The sequence below is a fragment of the Lates calcarifer genome, linkage group LG12, assembly GCF_001640805.2.
Source record: "Lates calcarifer isolate ASB-BC8 linkage group LG12, TLL_Latcal_v3, whole genome shotgun sequence".
Classification (NCBI taxonomy): domain Eukaryota; kingdom Metazoa; phylum Chordata; class Actinopteri; family Centropomidae; genus Lates; species Lates calcarifer.
The window spans coordinates 183,411-208,079 of record NC_066844.1 but is presented as its reverse complement, the minus strand read 5'-3'; the positions used below and the strand labels follow the sequence as shown (position 1 = coordinate 208,079).

Sequence of the window (24,669 nt, the reverse complement as noted above, 5' to 3'; positions counted from 1 at the left end):
CAGGTGTGTTCAGGTCACCTGATCACAACACCAGACCACACCCAGGAGCAACAGGGTCAAAGGTAAAAGGTCAAGACTGAAACGTGACCTTTCCTGCTCTCCAGGTTTCTGTGGACCAGGTGTAGGAGAGGTGAGCAGAGCAGAGCAGGTCAGTCAGTTTGTTTCCTGCAGGTTTGACCCTCACCCTCCTCGTCTACAGCGCATTAACAACCTGCAGGAAACAAACCAGCTCTCTTCAGGACTCACTGCAGCCCGGATCATCAAAACCCAGAGAGGCAGCTTTAAAAACAGCCACAAAACTACTTTCCCAAAAAATACAAAATCACAGGCAGAGGAATGAAATGTAGAAACTCAGCCGAGAGGAGATCAGATCTGAGAGGACACTCCAGGACCTGGACTCTAACAAGATCTCATGCAGAGCAGATCCACCTCAAAGATTCACAATCAAATCCACATCCGCACTATAAAAATAACCTCCAGTCTGTAGCTCCAACACAGGCCTGGTCCAACCTGCTATTTCCTGTTAGCATTGTGTAGGCTAAAACTTCTTCTTGTTAGCATCGTGTAGGCTAAAGCTTCTTCCTGATAGCAACAAGTAGACTAACGATGCTTCCTGTTAGCAACATGAAGGCTAAAGCTGCTTCCTGTTAGCAACAAGTAGACTAAAGCCGCTTCCTGTTAGCAACATGAAGGCTAAAGCCGCTTCCTGTTAGCAACACGTAGACTAAAGCCGCTTCCTGTTAGCAACATGAAGGCTAAAGCCGCTTCCTGTTAGCAACACGTAGACTAAAGCCGCTTCCTGTTAGCAACATGAAGCTAAAGCCGCTTCCTGTTAGCAACATGAAGGCTACAGCCACTTCCTGTTAGCAACATGAAGGCTAAAGCTCTGTATGTACACAAACACAAAGGTCAAACTCTTCTCTTACTGTGAGTTTTTGTTTGAATCAAGTTTTAATCTCCGGTCATAAAAAGCTGCAGAAAATTGTGGCTGGAATTCCTTGATGCAGATTTCCAGTCCTGGAAAAGTCCCGAAAAATAACTCAACTGGCCATAAACGGATTGTTTTTTCTGGTATGATTCAGTTTTTCACTGATTTCTGCAGAAAGATGGAAACATTCAGACACTTTAAAAAGTTTCTTTCATTTACAGTAAAACTGAGTAAAATGTGAACCAGGTTCTGAACAGTGAACGTTTCCTCTTCATCGCTGCAAATCAACGATTTCTCCACCTTCATCCACCTCAGTGTGCATTTCCCAGCATGCCTCTGTGTGAGTCGTTTCTCTTGTCTTCCTGAATGAAATGATGATTTCAGGCTCATTCAGCTTCACACAGAGAAACTGAGCCTCGTCAGAACCGCAGAGTATGACATCACTTCCTGTCTGAATCCTCTGATCAGTTCATTTAAATTTACCCTTTTTCATTCGGCCTTAAAACATCTTAAAAATCTAGAATCTAACTCATGGTCATGTGATCCTGTGGAGTTAAAGTTGATTAGAGTTCACGTTAAAAACCTTTACTTAAAAACTCATTAGTTGAACTCGTTAACGTTACGTCACTGCTTTAAATCAATTATTATTTTAATCCAGTAAAATGAGCAGGTTTGTGTTAATGTCGTCTTCAGTGTTTAAGAACCGCCTAAAATGAAGTGATGATGTCAGTGAAGTGACCTTTGACCTTTGACTCCCGCACACAGAGGGAGGATCAGCGTCAAGGCTTTGAAGGGATTTTTCTTTTTTCTTCCGTCCTCCTCCTGAGGAGAACCACTTCTTTTCTTCTCTTCCTTTAAATCAACCACTTCCTGCTTCCTGTTTCCTGTCGGTCAGTGGGCAGGGTCAGTGGGCGGGGTCAGAGCCGGCGGCGCCCAGCTGGTGCCAGTCCACCCAGTGCTGACCCGGGACCAGGTTCTTCAGGGGGATGAAGGTCTCTCCCAGCAGGGTGTTCTCCCAAAACGCCCCGTCACCCAGGACCCGCAGGTGGATCATTCTCTGGTCCAGGTCCCCCCGAGGGATCCGCTCATACACCAGCTGCAGGAAACAAAGAGACAAAGAGGCCGTCAGCTGACAGCCAATCAGAGGCCAGGACTGTGTGACTCCGGGTCGGGTCGTACCATCTCGTTGTAGGTGGGGTTACAGGTGCGCCGCGCCGCCTTGGTCTTCCTCTTACTGGTCTTCTGAGGGTCTGGGAGCAGGTACAGCTTCACGTAGGGGTCCGGGTCTGTCCCGTCCTGCAGGGGCTGCTGCTCACACACACACACACACACACACACACACACACAGCCAATCAGAACGTCTGAATCAGAACATGACTCTCAGACAGGAAGCCCAGCTGAGTTTATCATGAACAAACAGATCAGATTAATCAATGACTGCTCCAATCAATAATCAATAATCACACACTCAGACTGACCAGTCCTCGTATGTGCATGACCATGATGAAGAGTTTGTCGTTCTTGTAGCAGATGGAGAGTTTGACTTCACCGAGCTCTTTCCCTGAAGCTGGAGACCACTGGATCTCTGCAACACACACACACACACACACACACACACACACACACACACACACACACACACACACACAGAGACATCAGATCCTGAGCAAAGATCCTCCAACATTTCAAAACAGTTCAGACTCAGTTCATGGTTAAATCTACATGTGTTTATACAGCAGCTAGCTGCTAAATCAGAGATGCTAAATGTGAGCTAGCTAACAGCATCTGATTGACAGGTTAAGAGGCTAGCTGTCATGGTGCTAGCTGTCATGGTGCTAGCTCAGTTCACAGACTGTAGGTTAGAGTTTGATTCAGCAGCTGACTGAGGAGAATTCATCTGCTTCTATTCATTTAGCTAGCTCACATTTAGCATCTCTGATTTAGCAGTTAGCTACAGTATAAATGCATAGATTTAACCAACAGGTTTTATTTTACAGCTACAGTGACGTTACATTTCCAGTTTATTCCTGTTGGAAAGTTTCTGGAAATTTAACAGAAATGTTCCACCCTCTGTTAAGTCTCCTCTCACTCACTGTCAGTCTGAGTGGACAGAGAGAGTTATTAAACCCTGCACAAAGGACTCTGTGTATGCCACAATGTATTGTGAAATGTAGTGTACAACTGATGGTCACTAACCAGGCAACATATCCCATCATGCACTGAGCCTGAATCCTCTGACATGTTTTAACTGTGACAGTGAAGCTGATACTCAGAGGAAATGACCTGAACTTCATAAAGTTTTTCAGCCTTTAAATCCTTATTGAAGTGAACAGATGAAGTCAGACTGAGGCTGAGGAAGAAGAAGCTGAAGTTTCCTCTATCACCTGATTAAACCAGTTACACCAGACTCAGTCTGGACTTTAACACTCTGTTAAACTTTAACAGGTTCTCATGAGTCAGACTCTATGCCACAACGGGCCTGTCTAATCTCTGGTGTGATAACACAGTGGAAGTGTTTCTGTTCATGTTTGAGTTTAACTTCAGGTTCTCATGAACCTGGGTCCAGGAGGATCCAGCTCAGTTCACAAACACCTGACTTTACTGTTGTTGTTGTTATTGCTGCTGCTGTGTCTCTGTGTGTGTTTACCTGCAGGTTTACTGGAGGCTGTGGATCCTGGTCTCTCGTCTCTGGGAAGAGGATGGAAGAAGGTGTAGACCAGGTCACACTGTAACACACAGAGACAGAGACACATACACACACACACACACACACCACACACACACACACACACACACAGTCTGTCTGATGGATCATTAACGACAGGAAGTCCAGACGTCACCATAATAAAAGCACTGATGAAATGACTCAGACAGGAAGTGATGGATCAGAGTGAGAACAGACGGGGGGCCTCTCTCCACAGGCTCTAACTGTAATCTGTTACTTTACAGGATTACATGAGGCAGTAATAAAACTAGGCCCAGGACAGGGACTGACCTGGGCCACCTCAGGGCTGGCGTGGATCAGGTGCCAGACGTAGCCGTTGAGCTCGTCCTTCCTCCTGTCGGCCATCGCCTCACCTCGAGACCGACCAATCACGAAGCGGCTGGGGAAGCTGTGGGCAGGACAAAGAGGAGCAAGAGTAGAGTTACCTCTGTTTCCACGGTGACAGAGTTTACAGACACATATGTCTGTGTGTAGTAGTTGTCTACCTGGGCAGTCTGGACGAGGGGAAGATCAGCCTCATTTTACTGTGAAGTTCATGAAACTCCTCGAACGTCCTCTGAACCAGCTGAACCTCCTGCTGCCCCTCCCTCTCCACTTTCACCACGAACGCCTGAACACACACACACACACACACACACACACACAGATCAGGTGAGAGCTGACACCTGTATGTCATCACTTCCTGTTCCCCTCGTCCCAGAGTCAGTGTGTTTCTGGTTAAATGTCGGTTTTATTCTCCGACATAAAATGGGTCAGTAAATCCCCCACTCCTGATGTTTGAAGCTTTTACGTGTCTTAAAAAAGGCGGTTGCTAACGAGTGTCTAAATGAGACTACAGAGGTTGTCGGGGACGTTAACATGAAAACCCATCTACTCACCAGTCCACCTTTACAGCCTCGTTGTGTTTCTACTCACGCTCTTTCAAACTCTCACTAACTTTCTAAGAAGAAAGGCTTTTGTAGAAGAGCTCAGAGCTAAATGAAATGACCAGTTGGAAGCTTAGTGGTGGAGACGTTGACGTCATGTGACCGTGGTGGAGTTGGTTTATAGCCTAACATTAGCTTTTTACTACTGGAGACTGGTTGAGCAGGACTCACGTAGGCCTTGGCGGCAGCGGTGCGGATGTGTCTGCAGATGTACAGGCTCCTGATGAGGCCGTCGCTCTTCACCGTGTGAACTCTGGGAGCAAAGGACAGTGTGGGTCGATCCTCTGACGAGGCGAACTTCATCTGAGCCAGGTTGTGGATGAAAAAGTTCAGTTTGGTGGCAACGCTGCCCAGACTGGACTCAATCAACCTGAACAGGTGAGACGGGGAGGGGAGGGGGGGGTTAAAGAACCGATCAGCTGGTTCAACTCCTTCAATGACCTTTATATGACCTTTTAATGACTTTAAAACAGTTTCCAGGACCAAACATCTGTTTGTAAACTGCAGCACAGGTTCTGACTGTAAACAGACAATAATCAATATCTGTTATTGATTATCTGTGTGTGTGTGTGTGTGTGTGTGTGTGTGTATACCTGGTGAAGTACATGGTGGCGTCAGCCTCAGACTCGTGAGGTCTCAGAGCGTCGTAGACGTACTTCAGATCCTCCAGATCAGAGAGTTCAGGGATCCCACAGGACAACATCTGCACACACAGATGTTCAGATTCAGGTGTGTGTGAGAGAGAGAGTGCGTGTGTGTGTGTGAGTGTGTTGTACCCACCAGCCCCAGCAGGTTGAGGAACAGGTGTGTGTGTTTCCTGATCAGGTTGTAGGCCTCGCAGCACAGATCCACAAAGTCGTGGAAACGACTCGACGGTTTGTCTCCTCCGTTGATGACGTACGCCATGTCGGAGGTGAAGACGAAGGGGGCGCGGTCCCTGCACGAGTCACATGACCCACATCAGGGTTCAACCAATCCAGACCAACAGAAAGTTACTCATATACCTGCGAACACGTCAGTCCTCTCACCGTTTGATGTTCCCGAACATCTGAGCGTGTCCCAGGAACTTCCCGAAGTCGATGTGGAACATGTGACCGCTGGTCTTCAGCATGATGTTGTCGTTGTGGCGATCGCAGATTCCCAGGATGTAGGTTGCCACGCAGCAGCCGGCGCACGAGTAGATGAAGTTCTCCACCGCCTGGACACACACGCAGAGGTCAGAGGTCAGGCCTGACATCACAGTTTGACTGTTCATTTTGTGAGTGTGTACAGGTGAGTGTGTTACCTTGTCGTATTGTTCGTCAGTGGGGTTGTGTTTCAGCAGCCAGTCAGCTAGTGGCCGGTCTTTAAAGGATCCAGTGACTCCGTGTTCGACCTGGATCTTCCTCAGAGTGTCAGCGTGAGGAATCATCTCCACCATACCTGAGGACAGGTAAACACACCTGTCAATCACACCTGAGAACAGGTAACCACACCTGTCCAGCTGTGGTTTCCACCTGCAGTGAGCTCACCTCGTCCTCTGCCGGTGGAGAAGCATTTGAAGATGACCATCCTCATGTCCAGACCCTCCTGGATCCAGATCTTGTTCATGATGCGGATCATCTGCAGAGTCAGCATGTCCTGCCGCAGGTCGTCTCCTGACTGGACACAGAGGACAGAGGTCAGAGGTCACAGAGGTTGGTCTGTAGATCAGATTCAGATTCAGGTGTCATTACCTTGAAGATGACGTTGATGTGGTCTCCCATAGGGTCCAGGTTTTGGAAGGACAGTTTGAGCGGGACAGCGTTGGAGTTAAAGAAGGAACACAACTGTAAACAGGAAACAACGTCAGACTGAGGAACCACATTCAGACCAGAACCTGATCCAGAGTCAGAGACCAGACCTCCCACAGGATGAACAGGTGAGTGAGTGAATGTCAGCAGGTGTGTGTGCTGCTCCAGGTGGATGTGGGTCTGGTTCTGTACCTGGATGTTGATTCCTTTGACGAGCAGCGCCGGGTTCAGAGGAAGTCTACAGCTGCTGTTCATGGAGAAGAACTGCTTCATCTCCTCCAGACCCTCTCTGAGCACCGACTGTAACACACAAACACACCTGGACTCACACCTGGAGCAGTCAACTCTCCATCAATGAATCTTTACTCTCCAGGTGTGTCTGTGTCCTCCGCACCTGTCTGCTGGACGGCGTGGCGTCCCGGACTTTGTGAGCCACCCTGGAGAGAATGGAGACGAGCCAGCACTGACGGTCGAACTCGTCCCTCAGACCCCGACCGACGCAGCAGAGCAGAGCGGCCAGCAGGTGCTGATACCGAGCACTGAACTGACTGTCCTGCAAGTTGTCCTTCAGCAGCCTGAGAGATGGGGACACAACAAACTGAACTGAACTGACCCAGATCCTGGTCTGAACCAGTCTGTGTGGACCTCCTGAACCAGGTGGATCAGTATAAACTCTACCTGCTTGTTCAGTCTGATGTCAGGGCCGACTAAAATTCTGTTTCCTGCTCCAACTTCTCTGAGTTGCTCCTGTTGTCCAGAAGCTGCAGTGCTGTGTCCCGTGTTAGCCTGGTTTTTAGCAAGCTAACGCTAACGTTTGCACCCGCAGGACTCAGCACTGCAGCATCTGGACAGCAGGAGCTCAGAGAAGTTGGAGCAGGAAACAGGATTTTAGTCGGCCCTGACGTCAGACTGAACAGGTGGATGGTACCGTGCAGATTAATAAACACAGAGTGTTGATGTGTCTGACTTGTTGTTGTGTGTTGGGATGTGGTTCAGGTTTGGATTCAGGTCTGGACCTGATCCTGACAGAGTGTAGATCAGTGAATCACCAGAAGAGGTAGTGAGCGATGCGAATGTCTCCGATGGCTCGACGCAGGAGGAAGCGGACCAGGGAGCTGTCCAGGTAACACTCGTACTTCAGAGCCTGAGACAGGGACACAGGATCAGGATCAGGATCAGGTCTGTCACAGACTCTACAGATCCAGGTGTTTTATCTGTGTTACAGGTGCACCTGGAGGTAGATCTCAGTAATCAGGTGAGTAAACTGGAGCATCTCTGCACTTCAACCTTTGACCTGGGGGCGGCGCCACAGACACATGACAGGAAGTCCGTCTGGGATCAGGAACCAACCCGATCAGGTCTGACTCTGTCATCGTTACCTGGACCAGCTGAGGCAAGAAGTCCAGCAGCTCCGGGTCTGAGATGGAGTCCATCCACTGGACCGCCGTCCTCCGCAGCTCCTGGTCTGGGAATCTGAAACACAGGAGATGACTTCACTCAGGTGCTCTGACCCTGAGATGGACAGGTGAGGACAGGTGAGACTCTGGTGAGAACAGGTGAGGATAAGTGAGACTGAAATGAGAACAGGTGAGGACAAGTGAGCAGGGACGTACGAGGCGTGGAGCAGTCCCAGGGCATCCAGGTGACCCAGGCAGGCCCACTGCCTCAGCAGGGCGTAGATGTCGGGCAGACAGGCCCACTCCCAGCAGGGGGCGCTGGCCAGGACCAGAGGCAGCGCTGCGCTCTCAGACTGACAGAACGCCTTCTTCTCCCACAGCAGACGCTTGTCCTCCGCCGTCAACCTGCACAGGTACAACACAGGTTACACTGGACCTGGACCAGGACCTGGAGCTGGGTCCACACAGAGACCACTGTCAGTTCTGTGATCACAGCTGTAACTGTAACTCAAACATCGAACTGTGTTTTCAGGAGCTGCTGCTGTTGGTACAAAGTGAATCAGTTTTTAATCTGTTAAAAGATCTGGAGGAGTCGTGTTGATCCACACTGCACAGAGAGAGACCTTCTGTCTTTGACAGAGTAGTTTGACCAGAGACTCTGATCTGACCTCTGTCCACACCTGAACCAAGCTGACAGATCAGGGAGGAAGGAGGTGGCTGTAGTTTTTTATGTTTTCATACTGAAACTGTGACACTGATCGGGGGGGGCAGCAGCTCCTGTGTCTGTTGGCTGACACACCTGGACCTAATCCTCAGACTCTTACTGACATTTACACCACAGAAGAAGAACAGAGGGAAACACATCTGTTACTGTGTGTGTGTGTGTGTCTGACCAGAAGAAGGCCTTCTTGTGCAGGACGTCCTGCAGCTGGATCTGACTGATGGTGTCCAGTCTGGAGAAGTCATACTGAGGACAGAAGTCTGCTGGGGGGGGGGTACTGAACCGGACCTCGAAGGATGAGGTCGGAAAGTCGACCTGAGAGAGAGAGACAGACAAAGAGAGACAGAGAGACAGAGAGAGAGAATCATGATCTTTCAGTCTGGTGTAGTTCATCTGTCCTCCAGCAGAGGGAGCGCTGAGTGCAGTGGCTCTTTAACACTGAATCAGTGAAGAGTGTGTGTGTGTGTGTGTGTGTGTGTGTGTTAAACTCAGTCGACTGCACTGAAACAAAGGCCTTAGATCTGAGCTGAGTTTATTTTCCTGTCACAGCCTCAGTCGCTGGCGACCACATGTTTTCATCCTGTTTCTGTTTCCATCAGTTTCAGAGCAGCTGAACTCTCTGTGATCAGCTCCTGGTGTCAGTGTATCATGGATGTTCAGACAGCTCTCACTGTTTCACTGTGACACTGAAGGAAAGTTAAAAACAGGAGGATTCTGAATGAGGTTCTGCAGCCTCTGTTTCCTCTGAGCTGCTATTCTGAAAGGTCACACTGGATCAGATCAACAAACAAACAACACTTCCTGTTGTTTTTACCTGCACACACCTGTCTGTCTCACCTCAGTCTGTGTCTTTACCTGAACACTGACTGTTCATCTGCTTTAACTGGAACCAAACTACACAAAGATTTTACTGAATTTAACAGCAGAGGAAGAGACACAGGAAACAGAGGTCTGTGTGTGTGTGTGTGTGTGTGTGTGTGTGTGTGTACCTGTAGTATCACACTGTCTGGTTGGCTGAAGTTTGGTGAACTGGTCCGGGCGTTTCCTGTCCTCCCTGGGGTTGAAGGCCACAGACCCAATAACTTCCTGCCACATGTCAGGATGCTGCAGACACACACACACACACACACACACACACACACACACACACACACTGATCTGTACAGGAAGTATGACGCTACAGCTGATAGCTTAGCTTAGCATCAAGACTGGAAACAGGGGGAAACAGCTAGCCTAGCTTAGCATAATGGGTTGGACAGTCTGTTGGCTGTGACTTTCTGTGTGGGGGTGTCATGTGACTCACTGTCTGAAGTTGAAGAGCGGCATGGTGACCCAGCCCAGAGCCTCGATGCTGCGACGCTGCTTCCCCTTGTCCTCGGCTCCTCCAGGGGGGGGCAGGGGGCTGGCAAACAGAATCACCGTCAGCTGAGACTCTCTGGGCAGCTGGTTGATCTGCACCGGGAAACACACCCTGGGGGCGGGGGGGCAGAGGGAGGTCAGTGAGGGGAGGCAGTCCTGTGTTTCAGTGTAAGGCGTCTTTTGAGTGTGAACAACACAATAATTTACTTCAGGTGAGACTCAGCTCAGATACACACCTCTGGTCCCACACCACCAGGTGGAACAGGTATTTGCTGACTGACTGTTTGCTGGTGTGCTGCGGAGCACAGAGCTCCGCCCCTCCATGAGTCAGAGAGCAGGACAGGAAGAAACCCTCGTAACTGACCAATCAGAGAACAGGACAGGGACATGATGTCATGATGAGGTCACAGAAAGGTTTGTTAAAAAAAGCTACGGCAAAACCTGATGAATCTGACTCCAGATCAGCTGACAGGTGACAGACAGGTGACTGATCAATCTGCTCCGATCAATAAAAAACCTCTGCATCCGGTTAATCTCAGTGCAAATGTTTAAACTGTGGATCAATAATCTTCTTCACAGTTTATTAGAGACAGAGCTGATCTCAAAGCAGCTGGAGGAGGAAAAGTCTGAGTCAAATGAAAAGTATTGCTGAGCTCCATTTACTGTTCATCAGAGCCTCTTTCATCTGAACACACACACACACACACACACACTCATATTTCAAAATAAAAGCTCACACTCTGCGGTCAGATCAGATCAGAGGAGGAGACCTGCAGGGGGCGCTGCAGCCTCACTGACGTTAACAGACAAACAGAAACCCTGCTCCTTCCTGCTCCTCAGGCACTGATCTGAACACCTGAGCTGAATGATCCAGGTGAGTTCAAACACCTGAGAGTCAGAGACAAACTGTTCAAATGGTTCTTCATTCTCTGAATTATCTGACTATACAACTGTTTATCAATAGATTACCAGACAATCTGATCAGTGATCAATCAGTAGCTCTCTCTCTGTGACTCTTCACCTGCTGATCCAGAGTCAGTTTACATTCAACCAACCTGCACGAAAATTAATGTTCAAACACACACACAGACACACACACACAGATGGTGTGTGTGTGTGTGTGTGTGTGTTGCTGACAGACAGGTGTCAGGCGAAGCCCTAACCCTGCCTCCTCTCAGAGGTCAAAGGTCAGGTCTGGTTCCCAGGCAGTCAGCTCTTTGTCTGAGTGAAGCCCTGTGTGTGTGTGTGTGTGTGTGTGTGTGTGTGTGTGTGTGTGTGTGTGTGTGTGTGTGTGTGTGTGGTGGGTGGGGGAGGGGCGGCAGCTCTCAGTCTGAGCTGCTTTGTTTCAGGATCACACAGAGTCTCTGTGCTGGTCTGAGAACAGCTGAATCATCAGTCTGTCTGTTCACACTGTGATGCTCGCTGCAGCCTGAGGGGGTCGCTGTGTCTGCAACACACACTCACATGTTCCTCTGTGTGTGTGTGTGTGTGTGTGTTACCTGGTGGCCCAGGTGATGGGGATCCTGTGGGCAGCGTACACATTGAAGGACAGGACGTTGGTGACGAGGCCGGCCTCCTGGATCGGCGCCGTGCAGCTGTGACTCTGCGGCGTCGTGTGGAAGTTGGCGTTGAACGTGCTGCAGTACAGCTCCACCAGATCCAAGATGGCCGCCGTCAGCTTCTCCACCACTTTCTCTGTGAAACGACGACACATCCGAACCGTCAGGACCCTCACCTCACATCCTGCTGCCTCACCACAACTACTTCCTGTGTCAGGGTTTACCCTGTCGAACTCCAGGACTTTTCCGGGACTTTTTCTGGGACATTTAAGCTGTTTTCATGACTGAACATTTTGTGTTTGATTTATCTACATAAAAAGTCTGATGAATTAAACTCGAAGATGGAAACAAGAGGAAATATAACGTGTTGTGATTTGGGCGGACTGACCCTTTAACATGTTGTTTATGTTGTGTTGTTGTTGTGCTGTTGTTGTGGTGTTGTACGAACCTCTGTTCTCTCGGAGCGCCAGCACTGATGCATCCTGGGAGGACAGAGAGGACAGGATCAGGACTCTGACAGACTGAAAAAACTCAGCTGTGAAAACACTCAGCATCTCTCACCTTCAGGACTTTGGGCTGCAGGCGACAGGGGCATGCTGGGAGCTGGTTGAGGGCGGAGGTGATGTCAGTCGTTTCCACGGCAGCTAACGAGCTGCAGAGCGCCTTCACTGATTGGACGAGACGCTCAACGTGCAGCGGTAGCTCCACCTTCAAAACAGCAGCGAAGAAGAGACAAGATTTAAACCATGAGGATAAACTGGCCTGGAGCGAAGTGAGGACGTGAGGGTCAGGGGTCATGATGTTAACGAGGGTCCTCAAAAGTACAGACAGACAGGTGTGTGTGTGTGTGTGTGTGTGTGTTACCTCTGACAGCAGGAAGGACTCAGCCTCATTGTGAAACGTGTCCAACAGCAGAGTCAGAGCCTCCCTGACCAACACAGTATTATTATTATTATCACTTCCTGCTCTCCCAGTTCAACCAATCAGATCTGTGTGTGGTCCAGGCCCCGCCCCCTCACCTGGTGACTGTCTGTTTGATTGGTCGCTCCTGCAGCAGGATGCTGTGGTTCATGGTGGACGCCATCTCATCATCTTCTTTCTGTTGGTCAGAGCATCAATGAGCCTGAGCCACATTACTGACCTGGCCCTCTGCTATTGGCTGGTCTCTGCTGACATCACCTGGTACCAGCCAATAGCAGAGCGCCTCAGACAGAGGAAACAAGAATCAACATGTTGTTTTGGTCGATTAAACTCTGACACCTGAGGCTTCAGCTCAGGAATATTATTAATATTAATAACATCAGCAGAAAGAGAGAATGGGAGACGCATTGCATTCTGGGTAGTCGCCTTCATGTTGTTGTTCACACAGAACCAAAACACTGACAGATGGCGACAGAGGACAAAGAATGAAGTGAGTGACAGAGAGAAAGTGAAGTCTGCTCTTTAACAGGTTTCACTTTCTCATCTAAAACCAAAGTCTGGCTGTGTTTGAACCCACATACTAACGTACTATTCATACTAAGTCTGACGTCAAAGTTAGTATGTAGTGTGTTCAGGCTTAGACTTAGACTTAGACAGACTTTATTGATCCCTTTGGGATGACTCCCTCGGGGAAATTACATTTCCAGCAGCAAATACAGACAGAACACATCACACAGGGCAGTACAACAACTGTTTGCGAATAGTATGCAAATTTTGTGTACGCGAGAAATGCCCGGATGTGTACTAAATCGGCAAGAATTTCAGAGTATGCACCGTGATGCTTACTGGATATACTCAACCGCCCCACAATGCATTGCGTTCCGTCAGACGGCGTACAATGACGGATCTTCTTATAAGCAATATATAAAAATCATCATAATAATAGTAATAATAATAACTGATTTTAATGAAAGAGACCTTTTCTTTTCTTTCTTTCTTCTTACTTTCCCCCAGTCTTAGCAGTTCACATCACATTGATTTACTAGGAGCTAGCAATCTGATTAAAACTTTATTGTGTGTTAATACTTCTGAGGGAAATCCAGAATTGATGTACATCTGGATAATGTACCGCAGACGAAGAGCCGATCGCCTCTGTCGTCTCCCTGCTGTGAGTGACAGCAGGTGGCTGGAAAGAGGCATAACTGAAGCCTCGGACCCAGGATAACGGCAGTAAACAAGGCAGGCTGGACCAGCGGCTCTCCCCAGAACTCCGAAAACTTCAGAGCAGATTTATAAACAGGAGTTTATAACACTAACTGAACACAAATTATAAATCTATATGGCAATATTGTTCGCCTAAAAAAATAATCCAATGTACTAAAAGGACAGAGAAACGATCAATAAACGGGAAAAATATTTGCTTTAAATCGCCGCCAGTTGTTGCTGATGCCGCCGGTGGTGTGAAATGCATTCTGGGATACTGGTAGTATGCTTCAGTGTGAACGGCCACCTACTTAAACGCTCATTTAGTAGGCAGTATACAGTATATACTGGTTTGAGTATGTAGTAGGCAGAACGTTAGTATGCCATTTCGAACACAGCCTCTGTCTCTGTGGGAACAAACGACCCATAATGCACTGTGTCTCTGACGTCATCATCCTGAGATTTGTAAGCAGTTTCTGACTCTGACCTCCAGACGTGTGTGTGTGTGTGTGTGTGTGTGTGTGTGTGTGTGTGTGTGTGTGTGTGTGTGTGTGTTCAGACCGTGCGGGACAGCTCAGTGTTCACAGCTGATCTCCTGGTCAGAAACAGTCGAACGTCCCAGTCGAACTTCAGACACTGCTGAACAAACTCCAGACCTGCCAGAGTCTGAGAGCTGAGAGACAGACAGGTCAGAGACAGACAGGTCAGAGACAGAGAGACAGAGAGACAGAGAGACAGACAGGATGTCAGTAACAGTGTGTAGGTCAGTGATAACAGACTGTGGCAGTTATAGTTCAGTTATTGTTCCAGAACAGGAAGTGATGTCATCATCGCTCAGAATATTAGACTGAAACACCCTGTCTCTCTCTCTCTCCCTCTCTCTCTCTCTCTCTCTCTCTCTGTCTGTCTCTCTCTCTCTCTCTCACCATCTCTCCAGTCCTCAGACCTGGTCTGTCGTCTCCAGTGCGATCTGCTCTTCACACATGTGGTCCAATCCTCAGACCTGGTCTGTGGTTCCAGGTTGAGGATCTGTGTGTTCAGGGCTGAGGATTGTATCAGTGAGGGTCCTCAGCAGTGTATAAAGTTAGCTGTGTGTGTGTGTGTGGTGTGTGTGTGTGAGTGTGTGAGTGTGTGAGTGTGTGAGTGTGAGTGTGTGTGTGTGGTTTAGCAGCAGCCACAGTTCAGCTCAGTCTGTTATTATGAGTCTGAACCACAGACCACAGATCAGTGTTTCTGTTAGTTTATTATTTTACTGCTGGTTTACTCTGGGGGGGGGGGCAGATGTAACTACTGTTACTCTGCAGTGTGAACAATAAAGTTTAATATTATTATTGTGTGTCTTCTTTCTGTTATTGTGCTGTAAGGTTTGGAGTTCCCATGATGCTCTGGGGTCTCAGCTGCTGAAAGTGTTTCAGTGTTTACAGAGGAACTGACACAAGAACTGTGACGATGTGAAACTGAGTTTTTAGAGAAATGATGGTTTGTTGATCAAGCAAGAAACATGAGGGGGGGGGGGGGGGTTCCATCATGTGACGACTGACTGAACACAACGTCCACCAGTAACACACACTCCTCTAATGTCTCATCACACATGAGGACAAACACGTTCAAACTAAAAGTCACCTCTCCAGGTGTTTGTGTTGGATCACAACAATAAATACTCAATAAACACCTGGACCTGGACCTGGACCTGGATCAGCTGCAGGACTGTCAGCTCCATGTGGACCAGATGATTCAGACTGACTCCAAACTCACCTGGACAAACACCTGGACTCTCTACAATCCAGGTGAGACCTAAGTCCAGGATCAAGAACAAGCCTTCAGACTCCAAACAAACATGTTTTCAGTCCGACAGCAGGACCCAGACCAGGTCCTCTGGAGGTTTGAGGTTCTTACTTGTTGAAGAACTCGTCGTGTCCGCAGACCTTCAGCAGGTACTCGTCCACGTCCAGGTGATCCAGATCGTCCTGAGCGTAACACAGAGTCTGGTAGATCAGCTAGGTCCACGGTGGACGAACCTGACGGAGACAGAGACTCTGAGGTCAGGACCAGACTCTGAGGTCAGGACCGGACATGTTGCAGTAACGTGTGATTTCTCAGGTCTTACCGTCACAGGTAAAGGTGAGCGGTTCTCTGAAGTGCTCGCTGATGACCGTGACCCTCACACTGACCCCAAGACCCTGGTGAAGCTCCTCGTGACCAACAGACGGCGACCAGACGAAGCCGGCATTCTTCGACCGGTCGGTGTAAGGGTACGCCGAACGCAACCTGGAGACACAGAGAGAAGGTTAGTCTACCACGACCTGGTTTAAAGGATCAGGTCTGATCAGGATCAGGTCTGGTTACTCACACGTCAAGCATGTGACAGAACGCCGCCACCTCCTCATCTCTCTCCTCCGATACCTGGAACAGTTCATATCCAAACCCGTTCATTCTGGAGCCCAGAGACACCTGTCAATCACACACAGCCAGCCAATCAGAGGACAGGTACTATCAGAGCTGACCAATCAGAGGACAGGTAGCGTCAGAACTCTAACATGTGACAAAGTCGTAATAAATGTCCTTTGTGTCGTCTTCAGATTAATAATCCTGACGTGAGAGAAACTGGAACCAGTGAATATTTTAATTGATTAATCGATCAACTAATCAATGAGTCTCTGAGTTCGCCCAGGTTTAAAGACGTCACCTCTGAGGATCAATAACTGATCAAACAGATCAAATCTCAGTCAGTAATATAATGATCAGGCAGAAGAGGCTAAAAATTTATCTGTAACGTTTCATAAACTAATGAATAAAGAGCTGCAATTCTAACCTGAATAACTGAATATTAATCAATAATTAATAACAGTAAAAACATGTGACTCAGCTGATCTGAGATCAGTATAAATACAGAACAATGCTGAGGTTCAGATGGTGTTTTATTACTCTCTCGATATTAGAGGTCAGAGCTGTGACTCAGGTTCAGGAAACAGCTGCTGTAAGTCAACATGTTTCACCTGAGAGAGGAAGGATTTAATCTGAGAGGAAGAGGAGGAGCAGCTCTTCATCACTGACGTCCAGGAAACAACACGAAGCTGCAGCTGAACAGTCGTCACCAGAGGAAACTCACGTCTCCTCCTCATCAGAGTTCAGACAGTTTACAGATTATTTTAAATGCTTCTCCCAGAAGCAGATGTTTACAGCTTCAGACTGTCAGTTCACCTGAGTCTACACTGATTTTATCATGAAGAGGAGATTTAATCTGCTGCTGCTTCAGAGACAAACTGAAAGAAATGTCCTCAGGAAGTTTTAAATGCTCTGAGAAAACGTCTGCTGTGATTCGACTTCAGAGAATCAGGTTCAGAGTAATTCTCAACTGTAGAGCAGATGAAAACCAGAGTTCATCTCTGATATCCAGGAAACTGACGCAAATATCAACAATTAGAAACAGAGTCTGGTCTGTTTGTCACTTCCTGCTCCAGAGGGAGAAGAGGATCATGGGTAATATAGACTGCGGGCTGCAGGGGCACTGTCTTTGTAGAGAACATGAACCTTAATGTGATCATTATTAACACATGAAAAATGTTGTTGTCTTGTTTTACAGACTCTGTCTTCACTGTGACTCTGAAACCTGATTCACAGTGAAAAGAGGATTCTGGGTAAATAAACTCTGATGGTTCAGATATCAGCAGGTTGAACCGGTCTGTCAGCTGACACAACGTCACATGTTCCTCACTGTTGACAAATAAAACAAACAGCTGGACCCTCAGCTCAGAGTCTGATGTGAGGACCAATGAAAATCCTGTTTCCTGGTCCAACTTCTCTGAGTCAGTGCTGGGACAGACCTGAAACCACTCACTGTCATTCTACTGCTTTAACCTAAAAACCCAGCTAACCTTGCCAAACTACAATTTTAGCTATGTTAGCTAGCTAGCTGTTTCAGTTGCCAGTCCTTTTCTGTGCTGCCCAGAGATCATGAAAACAGCTCGCTAACACCAGCTTTATTCACCTCAGCTGAGCAGCAAAGAAAAGAACTGACAACTGAAACATGAAGATGCGGCTCATAGAAGGAAACAACCTGTAAAACCCAGAGCTGATATCAGGGGGACCTGCTTTTACCAGAGGCTGCTAACATTAGCAAACTGAGCTAACACGGACTCAGCACTGCAGCATCTTGAAAACAGGAGCGACTCAGAGAAGCTGGACCAGGAAACAGGATTTTCATTGGTTGTGACGTCAGACTTCAGGTGACATCCTGTGACCTCACACAGGAAACAGGAAGCTGGGGCTTACCGGGTCTGCAGAAACCCGCCGCTGGTTCTTGTTGCTCTTGGGAACGGGTACGTACGTCCTGGGCGGTACCTGAGGGGGGAGGGTCTTGCTCCGAGCCACAGGCTTTCCCGATTGGTCGCCGTTGGCCCGGCGGCCTCGGGGCCCGGGTCGGCTCCCATTAAGTCGGGACAGCGAGCCGTTGATGTTGTCGTAGTTCAGCTCTCCTGAGGTCACTTTGGGCTGATCCACATCCGGAGTGAACAGGTTCACGTCCCGGGGAGCCGTAGACCCTCGGCTAGGCAGGAAGGGGTTCTCTGACCCTGACGATGGGGGGATAGGATTTCTGGGTGGGATGGCGGGGGGGACGTCATCTGGAAGAGAGGGGAAGCCTTTGGGAAGAAACCCAGGTCCAGATCCCAGCGAGTCCCCAAGGCTGGACCCTGAGTAGTCTCTGAACTTGCTGACCTCTGGATCGTCCAGGATGTACAGGGACTCTCTGACGCCGTGAGGAGGGACTGCCCGGGCCGGGACAGACTGCGGGGACTGGGACCCTCCGGGCTGGTTCAGGGACGAGTCCGATCCGGACAGACCCCTGAGCAGGCTTCCTCCTGGGGGGGCAGGGATGGGCTGGCTGGGGGTGGGTAGGGGGCGTTCGATGGAAGGATTCGGGGTCTTGGAGCGGGTCTGGGCCGGAGCCCTGGATCCAGTCTGGGCGGGTCCTGGACTGGTCTTGTCCTGTTTGAGTCTGGAGAGGGCATCATACTCCATCTGCAGGGCCTCGGCCAGAACCAGCTCCTTCTGACTGAGACCCAGAGCCTCCAGGCAGCTCCACCCCCCCTCACCAGACTCCTTCTGGGTCTGAGCCGCCGACATGGCACCTCCTCAGAGCGGGAAGGAGGAAGAGCTGGAGATCAGCTGAGGAGAGAGGAGGCTGTCAGATTTATCAATAATCTCCTGATCAATTCAAACATCAGACACTAAAACTCTCAGCTGAAATGTTTGGTCCTGGTCCTGGTACTGGTTCTGGTTCTGGTCCTGGTTCTTTACCATCAGACTGGACAAAAAAATATGAAGAACTGATCAGAGAAACTGCAGATTGATTTTCTCCTGAATTGATCAGGAGCGTTTATTATTATTGATTAACTGATCAGTTCACTGAGAAAATAATCAGCAGGTTAATCAATAAAAGTTAGTTTCAGTCTCATGTTCAGAGCAAAGGTCTCTGAAGACGATGATGACGGAGTCACAGGAAAACTTTAGACATTTAACAGAAACTGCTGCTGATCCATTAATTTATTATTTCTCTGTTTAACATGAAAGGATCAGGATCAGGACCAAGACCAGGACCGGGATCTGACCCACAAAGTTGTGTGTGTGTGCAGTGAGAAGGAAGGAAGGAAGCAAACACACAATGAGGAGGAAACGACGAAGCTGAAGAAACAGAAAAAAACAGGGACTGAGTTTAACGCTGAACAACAACTGAACAACTGAACAACAACTAAACAACAACTGAACAACAACTGAACAACAACTAAACAACAACAACTAAACAACAACTGAACAACAACTAAACAACAACTGAACAACTAAACAACAACTGAACAACAACTGAACAACTAAACAACAACTGAACAACAACTGAACAACTAAACAACAACTGAACAACAACTGAACAACAACTGAACAACTGAACAACAACTGAACAACAACTAAACAACAACTAAACAACAACTGAACAACAACTAAACAACAACTGAACAACTAAACAACAACTGAACAACAACTGAACAACTAAACAACAACTGAACAACAACTGAACAACAACTGAACAACTGACTCTACTCTACTGAAACAGCACTTGCTAAAGTAGTAAATGATCTGCTACTCTCTCTAGATTCAGATTCCACCTCTATGCTCATATTACTTGATCTTAGTGCAGCCTTTGATACTGTAGATCACCGTATACTCATGGACCGATTGGAAAATAGATTTGGAATCTCTGGCGTGGCCCTCAGCTGGTTAAAATCTTACTTATCTGACAGAACTCAGTGTGTCTCTTGTAATAACACCATATCAGCCTTCTCTGATGTGAAATATGGAGTACCCCAGGGTTCTGTTCTTGGCCCCCTGCTTTTCTCTCTATATATTTCTCCTATTGGCCAAATTATTCGGAGTCATGGAATTAATTTTCACTGTTATGCTGATGATACCCAGCTATATGTGCCTATAAAGGCTGATAATGCCTCTCAAATTAGGGAATTAGAGATCTGCTTGTCATCTGTTAAAAGCTGGATGTCTCAAAACTTCCTGCTTCTTAATTCAGACAAAACAGAAATGCTGGTTATTGGCCCAGCACGATATAGACACCAGTTCGATCATGTAACTATATCCCTTGACAGCTGTGTTATCTCTCAAAGTACAACAGCCAAAAATCTGGGTGTCACACTTGATCGTACTCTTTCCTTTGATCAGCATATTAAAGACATTACAAAGACCGCCTTTTTTCACCTACGCAATATAGCTAGGATTCGGTCTTTTCTCTCCATGGCAGACGCTGAAATTCTAGTCCATGCCTTTGTTTCCTCTAGACTGGATTACTGTAATGTTTTGCTTTCAGGACTACCGCGTACTAGCACTAAAAGTCTGCAAATGGTTCAGAATGCTGCAGCTAGAATGCTGACCAAATCGAGAAGGTTTGACCATATTACCCCAGTTCTAGCCTCCCTTCACTGGCTCCCTATTCATGTTAGATCAGACTTTAAAGTTCTCTTAATGACTTATAAAATTCTAAATGGGCTAGCCCCCTCATACCTGTCTGATCTTCTTAACCCTTATATTCCCTCGCGTGCTCTGCGTTCTCAGAGTGCAGGGCTGCTGTCTGTCCCTAGAGTCAAAAAGAAGTCAGCAGGCTGCAGGGCCTTCTCCTATCGGGCCCCCTTCCTCTGGAACAACCTCCCTAGTGATATTAGACAGGCTGACTCAGTTGAGGCCTTTAAATCCAAACTAAAAACTCATCTTTATGCCTTAACTTTTAACTAGCACATTATTCTGGTTCCTATTTCAGGATACCATTTTTCCCTTGGCGGGTTGGGTCAGTCTCAATGCATCAGTTAAGATTAATAGTTAGTAAATGTTGTCCATGATGTCCTGCCGACGAGATTATTATTAACTGTCTTAATATCACTGCATCACTTTAACTGTGTGTTCTTCCCTCAAGCACATTACTGCCCAGGCTGTGCTTCTCTCTCTCTCTCTTCTACTGTCTCTCACTGCAGGGTTCTGCCTCCAGAGCTGGAGAGTCTCCTGCTGCTCCCATGATCCAGCTCAACCCATGATGCAACAATAATTAAAACATTTACTAGTGTTATTGATAGTGTTAGTGCTATTAATGTACCATCGTTTGTCATTATTATTCCTTTAGCTGTAATAATAATTATTACTATTATTATTATTATTACTATTATTACTACTACTATTTACACTTTGACTTAGTCTGTGTATGTGCAATGTTGTCTTTCTCCTACCCCATTCCCCCACCCCCCTCTCTTTCTGTCTAAACCCAACCGGTCGAGGCAGATGGCCGCCCACCTTGAGTCCGGTTCTGCTCGAGGTTTCTGCCTCTTAAAAGGAAGTTTTTCCTTGCCACAGTCGCCTAGTGCTTGCTCATGGTGGGATCTGTTGGGTTTTCTCTGTAAATCTTATAAGATAAAGAGTACGGTCTAGACCTGCTCTATATGTACAGCGTCTCGAGATAACTTCTGTTGTGAATTGGCGCTATATAAATAAAATTTGACTTGACTTGACTTGACTTGAACAACAACTGAACAACAACTGAACAACAACTAAACAACAACTGAACAACAACTAAACAACAACTAAACAACAACTAAACAAAAAACTGAACAACTGAACAACAACTGAACAACAACTAAACAACAACTGAACAACAACTAAACAACAACTGAACAACAACTGAACTAAACAACAACTGAACAACAACTGAACAACAACTAAACAACAACTGAACAACTGAACAACAACTGAACAACAACTGAACAACTGAACCACGTTATTAAAATATTGATATGTATGTAACTGAGGAACTGATTGAACATCAGATGATCTGATCTGTGATCATTGTTATCAATACATCTAATCAGATGATGAAATCATGTCTCTCTGATTACTGCCTCTCACCCACACACACGCGCACACACGCGCACGCGCGCGCGCGCACACACACACACACACACACACACACACAGGGTTAAACCATCTCTCAGCACTCTGCTCTCTGATTGGCTGACTCCTCTGTCTCTATGTCAGACCCCCCAGGAGAGGGGGAGGTGGTGATCAGAGGGATGATGGGGGTGGGGAGGAGCAGAAGATGCTGGGAGGAGAGGAGGTACCCCCCCCCCCCCAGAGAGGAACCCTGTGACAAACAAACCAGCTGTGTCCCAGTTTAAACCATCAGACACCAGAAGACGGAGACCTGGTCTGAGAGTCCTGGACCAACAGGAAGTGATGCAGTCAATCAGGACCTCCTCCTCTCACCTGATTCTCACCTGAACCTTCAGAGTGAGGAGGACGGAGCAGTGTGTAAACCTGAGACTGGTCCTCACAGAGACAGTAACACACACACACACACACACACACACACACACACACACACACAGTCTGAGCTGATTAATCATCAAACCTGACGATCAGAAACACCTGCTGCTGTTTATCACCTGTCTCTGGTTTCTATGGCGACAATTGATAAGACAGGTGATTTTACCTGCAGGTTTGGTGGGTCTGTGATCACCTGACCTGTTCTGATCACTTATCAATCACAGATGATCAGCTTTGGTTCTGCCTCTGCCCTCGAGCAAGGCACTGACCTCTGACCTGGACTGAACCATCACAGCTTCACTCACAGGGTTCAGGTTTGCTCTGACATGAACTTTAACTCTGCCAGTGACGTCAGGTGTGTTTACCACCACAACAGGTGCGTATGACGTCATAGAAAATATGAAAAGTGAAAGGTCACTGCGCATTTTCTCTGCGCAGTTAGCTTGTTTACTGTCTGACAGAAAATCTACGTTTCTCTTTAACGAGCCGTACTGCGCAGACTCAGACAGAGACAGGTGACAGACGTCATTAAAGTAAATGCGAGGATCATGGAGATGTGTGACAGCTGCTCCTGCTGCAGCTGCAGCCTCCGACTGTCTGCTGCAGCCAACTCACTGCCCGGTCCCACACACACACACACACACACACACACACAAACCGTACAACCAGACTCCATTCACAAACCTGCCACTTTAACGTGGCCTTATCCACCGGCCAACATCCACACCCGACAGATCCATTTTAAAATCACCCCTGCAGAGTTTCACAGCGGGACACGATCATTACACCAACTCACGGTTAATTTTTGAACAATATTCTGAACTTTGAACACGGTTCGACCTCTGTTCCTCCGGGGTTTTTCCACCCACAGACCGACATGGAGGGCGGTGGCGAGCAGCCCGAACTACTTCTCAAACCTTGGCTGAAATCTACTGCAAATAACTTCTGTTAGGTCAATTATATTAGCGCCGAATTCACCCGTAGGCCAAAAACATTTTCATAAATTAATCAGCCGTATTTGGACAGGAACAGAAGTTTACCACAGAGCCGGATACTTTAAATTGTCAGATTTTTGAATGGAGTTTGGTTTGACCTTCCCTCCAAAGAAAAGCGCCTCTCCTGAAGCAGCGCTGTCCCTCAGCAGAGAACCGACTGAACTTCACCCTCCGCTCGGTGAAACGGGTCAGAACCGGTCCGGTGTCCGGGCGGCCGCAGCCCGCCAGCAGCCTTCTTACCTGCCTTTCGGTCTACGGGCTCCGAGAGCGGGCGGCGGTGTCCATTTTAAAGCGGTTCACTTTTCTGCCAGAAATTACATGGACCCCGTCGACTCTTGGTGGATCCAAACACATGAACGGGCTCCGGGCACCGGTCCGGGCGGTGCTGCTCACATCCAGGTGGAAGAACCGGATCCCCGGCTCCGCTGCGTCAGCCTCCGTTCACGGGTTAAACAAAGCGGCCGCAGTGCGAGGCGGCTCCGGTGGCTCTGGAGCCCGGTCCCTGGCGACAGTTTCGGCTTTGCGTCAGCCTGTGCTCGGCGGAGGACCAGCGTCAAGTCCGGCGGGAAACACACAGACAGCTTCTGGTCACCTTTCAAAATAAACCTCCAGTCAGCAAGTTTTTCCAGAGACTTCAGCTGAAGGTCGCGGTCTTCATCTGCGGGGGAGGAAGTGGATCTTTAGTAAAGATTTTTATCTCTTAAGATCAAGAATGAACTCGCTCATAAAATCAATTAAACAATTTTAAATTAAATATTAAGTAAATTTAATTTGGCTTAATTTAATTGGAAGTAAATCAGTGAAGTTTATTTAATTCACAAAGTGCTTTAAATAATGAATTAAAAATATCTTAAATAGAAAGAAAAACAACATCAAAACATTAAAAATCAAATTAAAAGAATGAGAAGATACAAGAGAGGGTGGTGGGTCACTAATTATTGTTAATGGTTTATTAAGTATTTTACATTGTAGATTACCGATGGTATAACTCACCTCACTGCCACCTGCAAAAGTTCTGACAACTCTGCAGTCGTCGGCCTCATCACAAATGAGGATGACAGGGAGCACAGAGAACTGACGCAGGACTCTGTGGACTGGTGCCTGTGGAACTGCCTCAGACCAAAGAACTGGTGGATTTCCGCAGGAGCAGACACCCCCCCACCCCACCCCACCCCCCGCCAACACCAGTGAACATCCAGGGAAGAGACACTGAGATGGTGACATCTTATAAGTACCTGGGTGTTCAGCTGAACAATAGACTGGACTGGACAGACAACAACACTGCACTTTACTAGAAG

At 47.7% G+C, this 24,669-nt stretch overlaps 1 protein-coding gene across 1 annotated transcript; it reads right to left on the bottom strand.

Annotated features, from left to right (window-relative positions):
- Positions 1-1,724: 1,724 nt before the first annotated feature.
- pik3c2b (phosphatidylinositol-4-phosphate 3-kinase, catalytic subunit type 2 beta) lies at positions 1,725-23,951 on the bottom strand. Its single transcript, XM_018687664.2, is given in 34 exon segments — positions 1,725-2,024; positions 2,108-2,236; positions 2,407-2,513; positions 3,576-3,654; positions 3,924-4,041; positions 4,139-4,263; positions 4,751-4,949; positions 5,173-5,282; positions 5,360-5,516; positions 5,608-5,777; positions 5,865-6,001; positions 6,091-6,220; positions 6,295-6,387; positions 6,544-6,651; positions 6,746-6,926; positions 7,401-7,495; positions 7,731-7,824; positions 7,965-8,153; positions 8,642-8,784; positions 9,459-9,573; positions 9,773-9,940; positions 10,065-10,187; positions 11,328-11,523; positions 11,836-11,869; positions 11,949-12,095; positions 12,252-12,315; positions 12,407-12,486; positions 14,073-14,184; positions 15,408-15,508; positions 15,510-15,529; positions 15,619-15,779; positions 15,862-15,962; positions 17,784-18,677; positions 23,612-23,951. Coding segments are annotated over 33 exon segments (4,830 nt in total). The 5' UTR covers positions 18,636-18,677; positions 23,612-23,951; the 3' UTR covers positions 1,725-1,832.
- Positions 23,952-24,669: the final 718 nt, after the last annotated feature.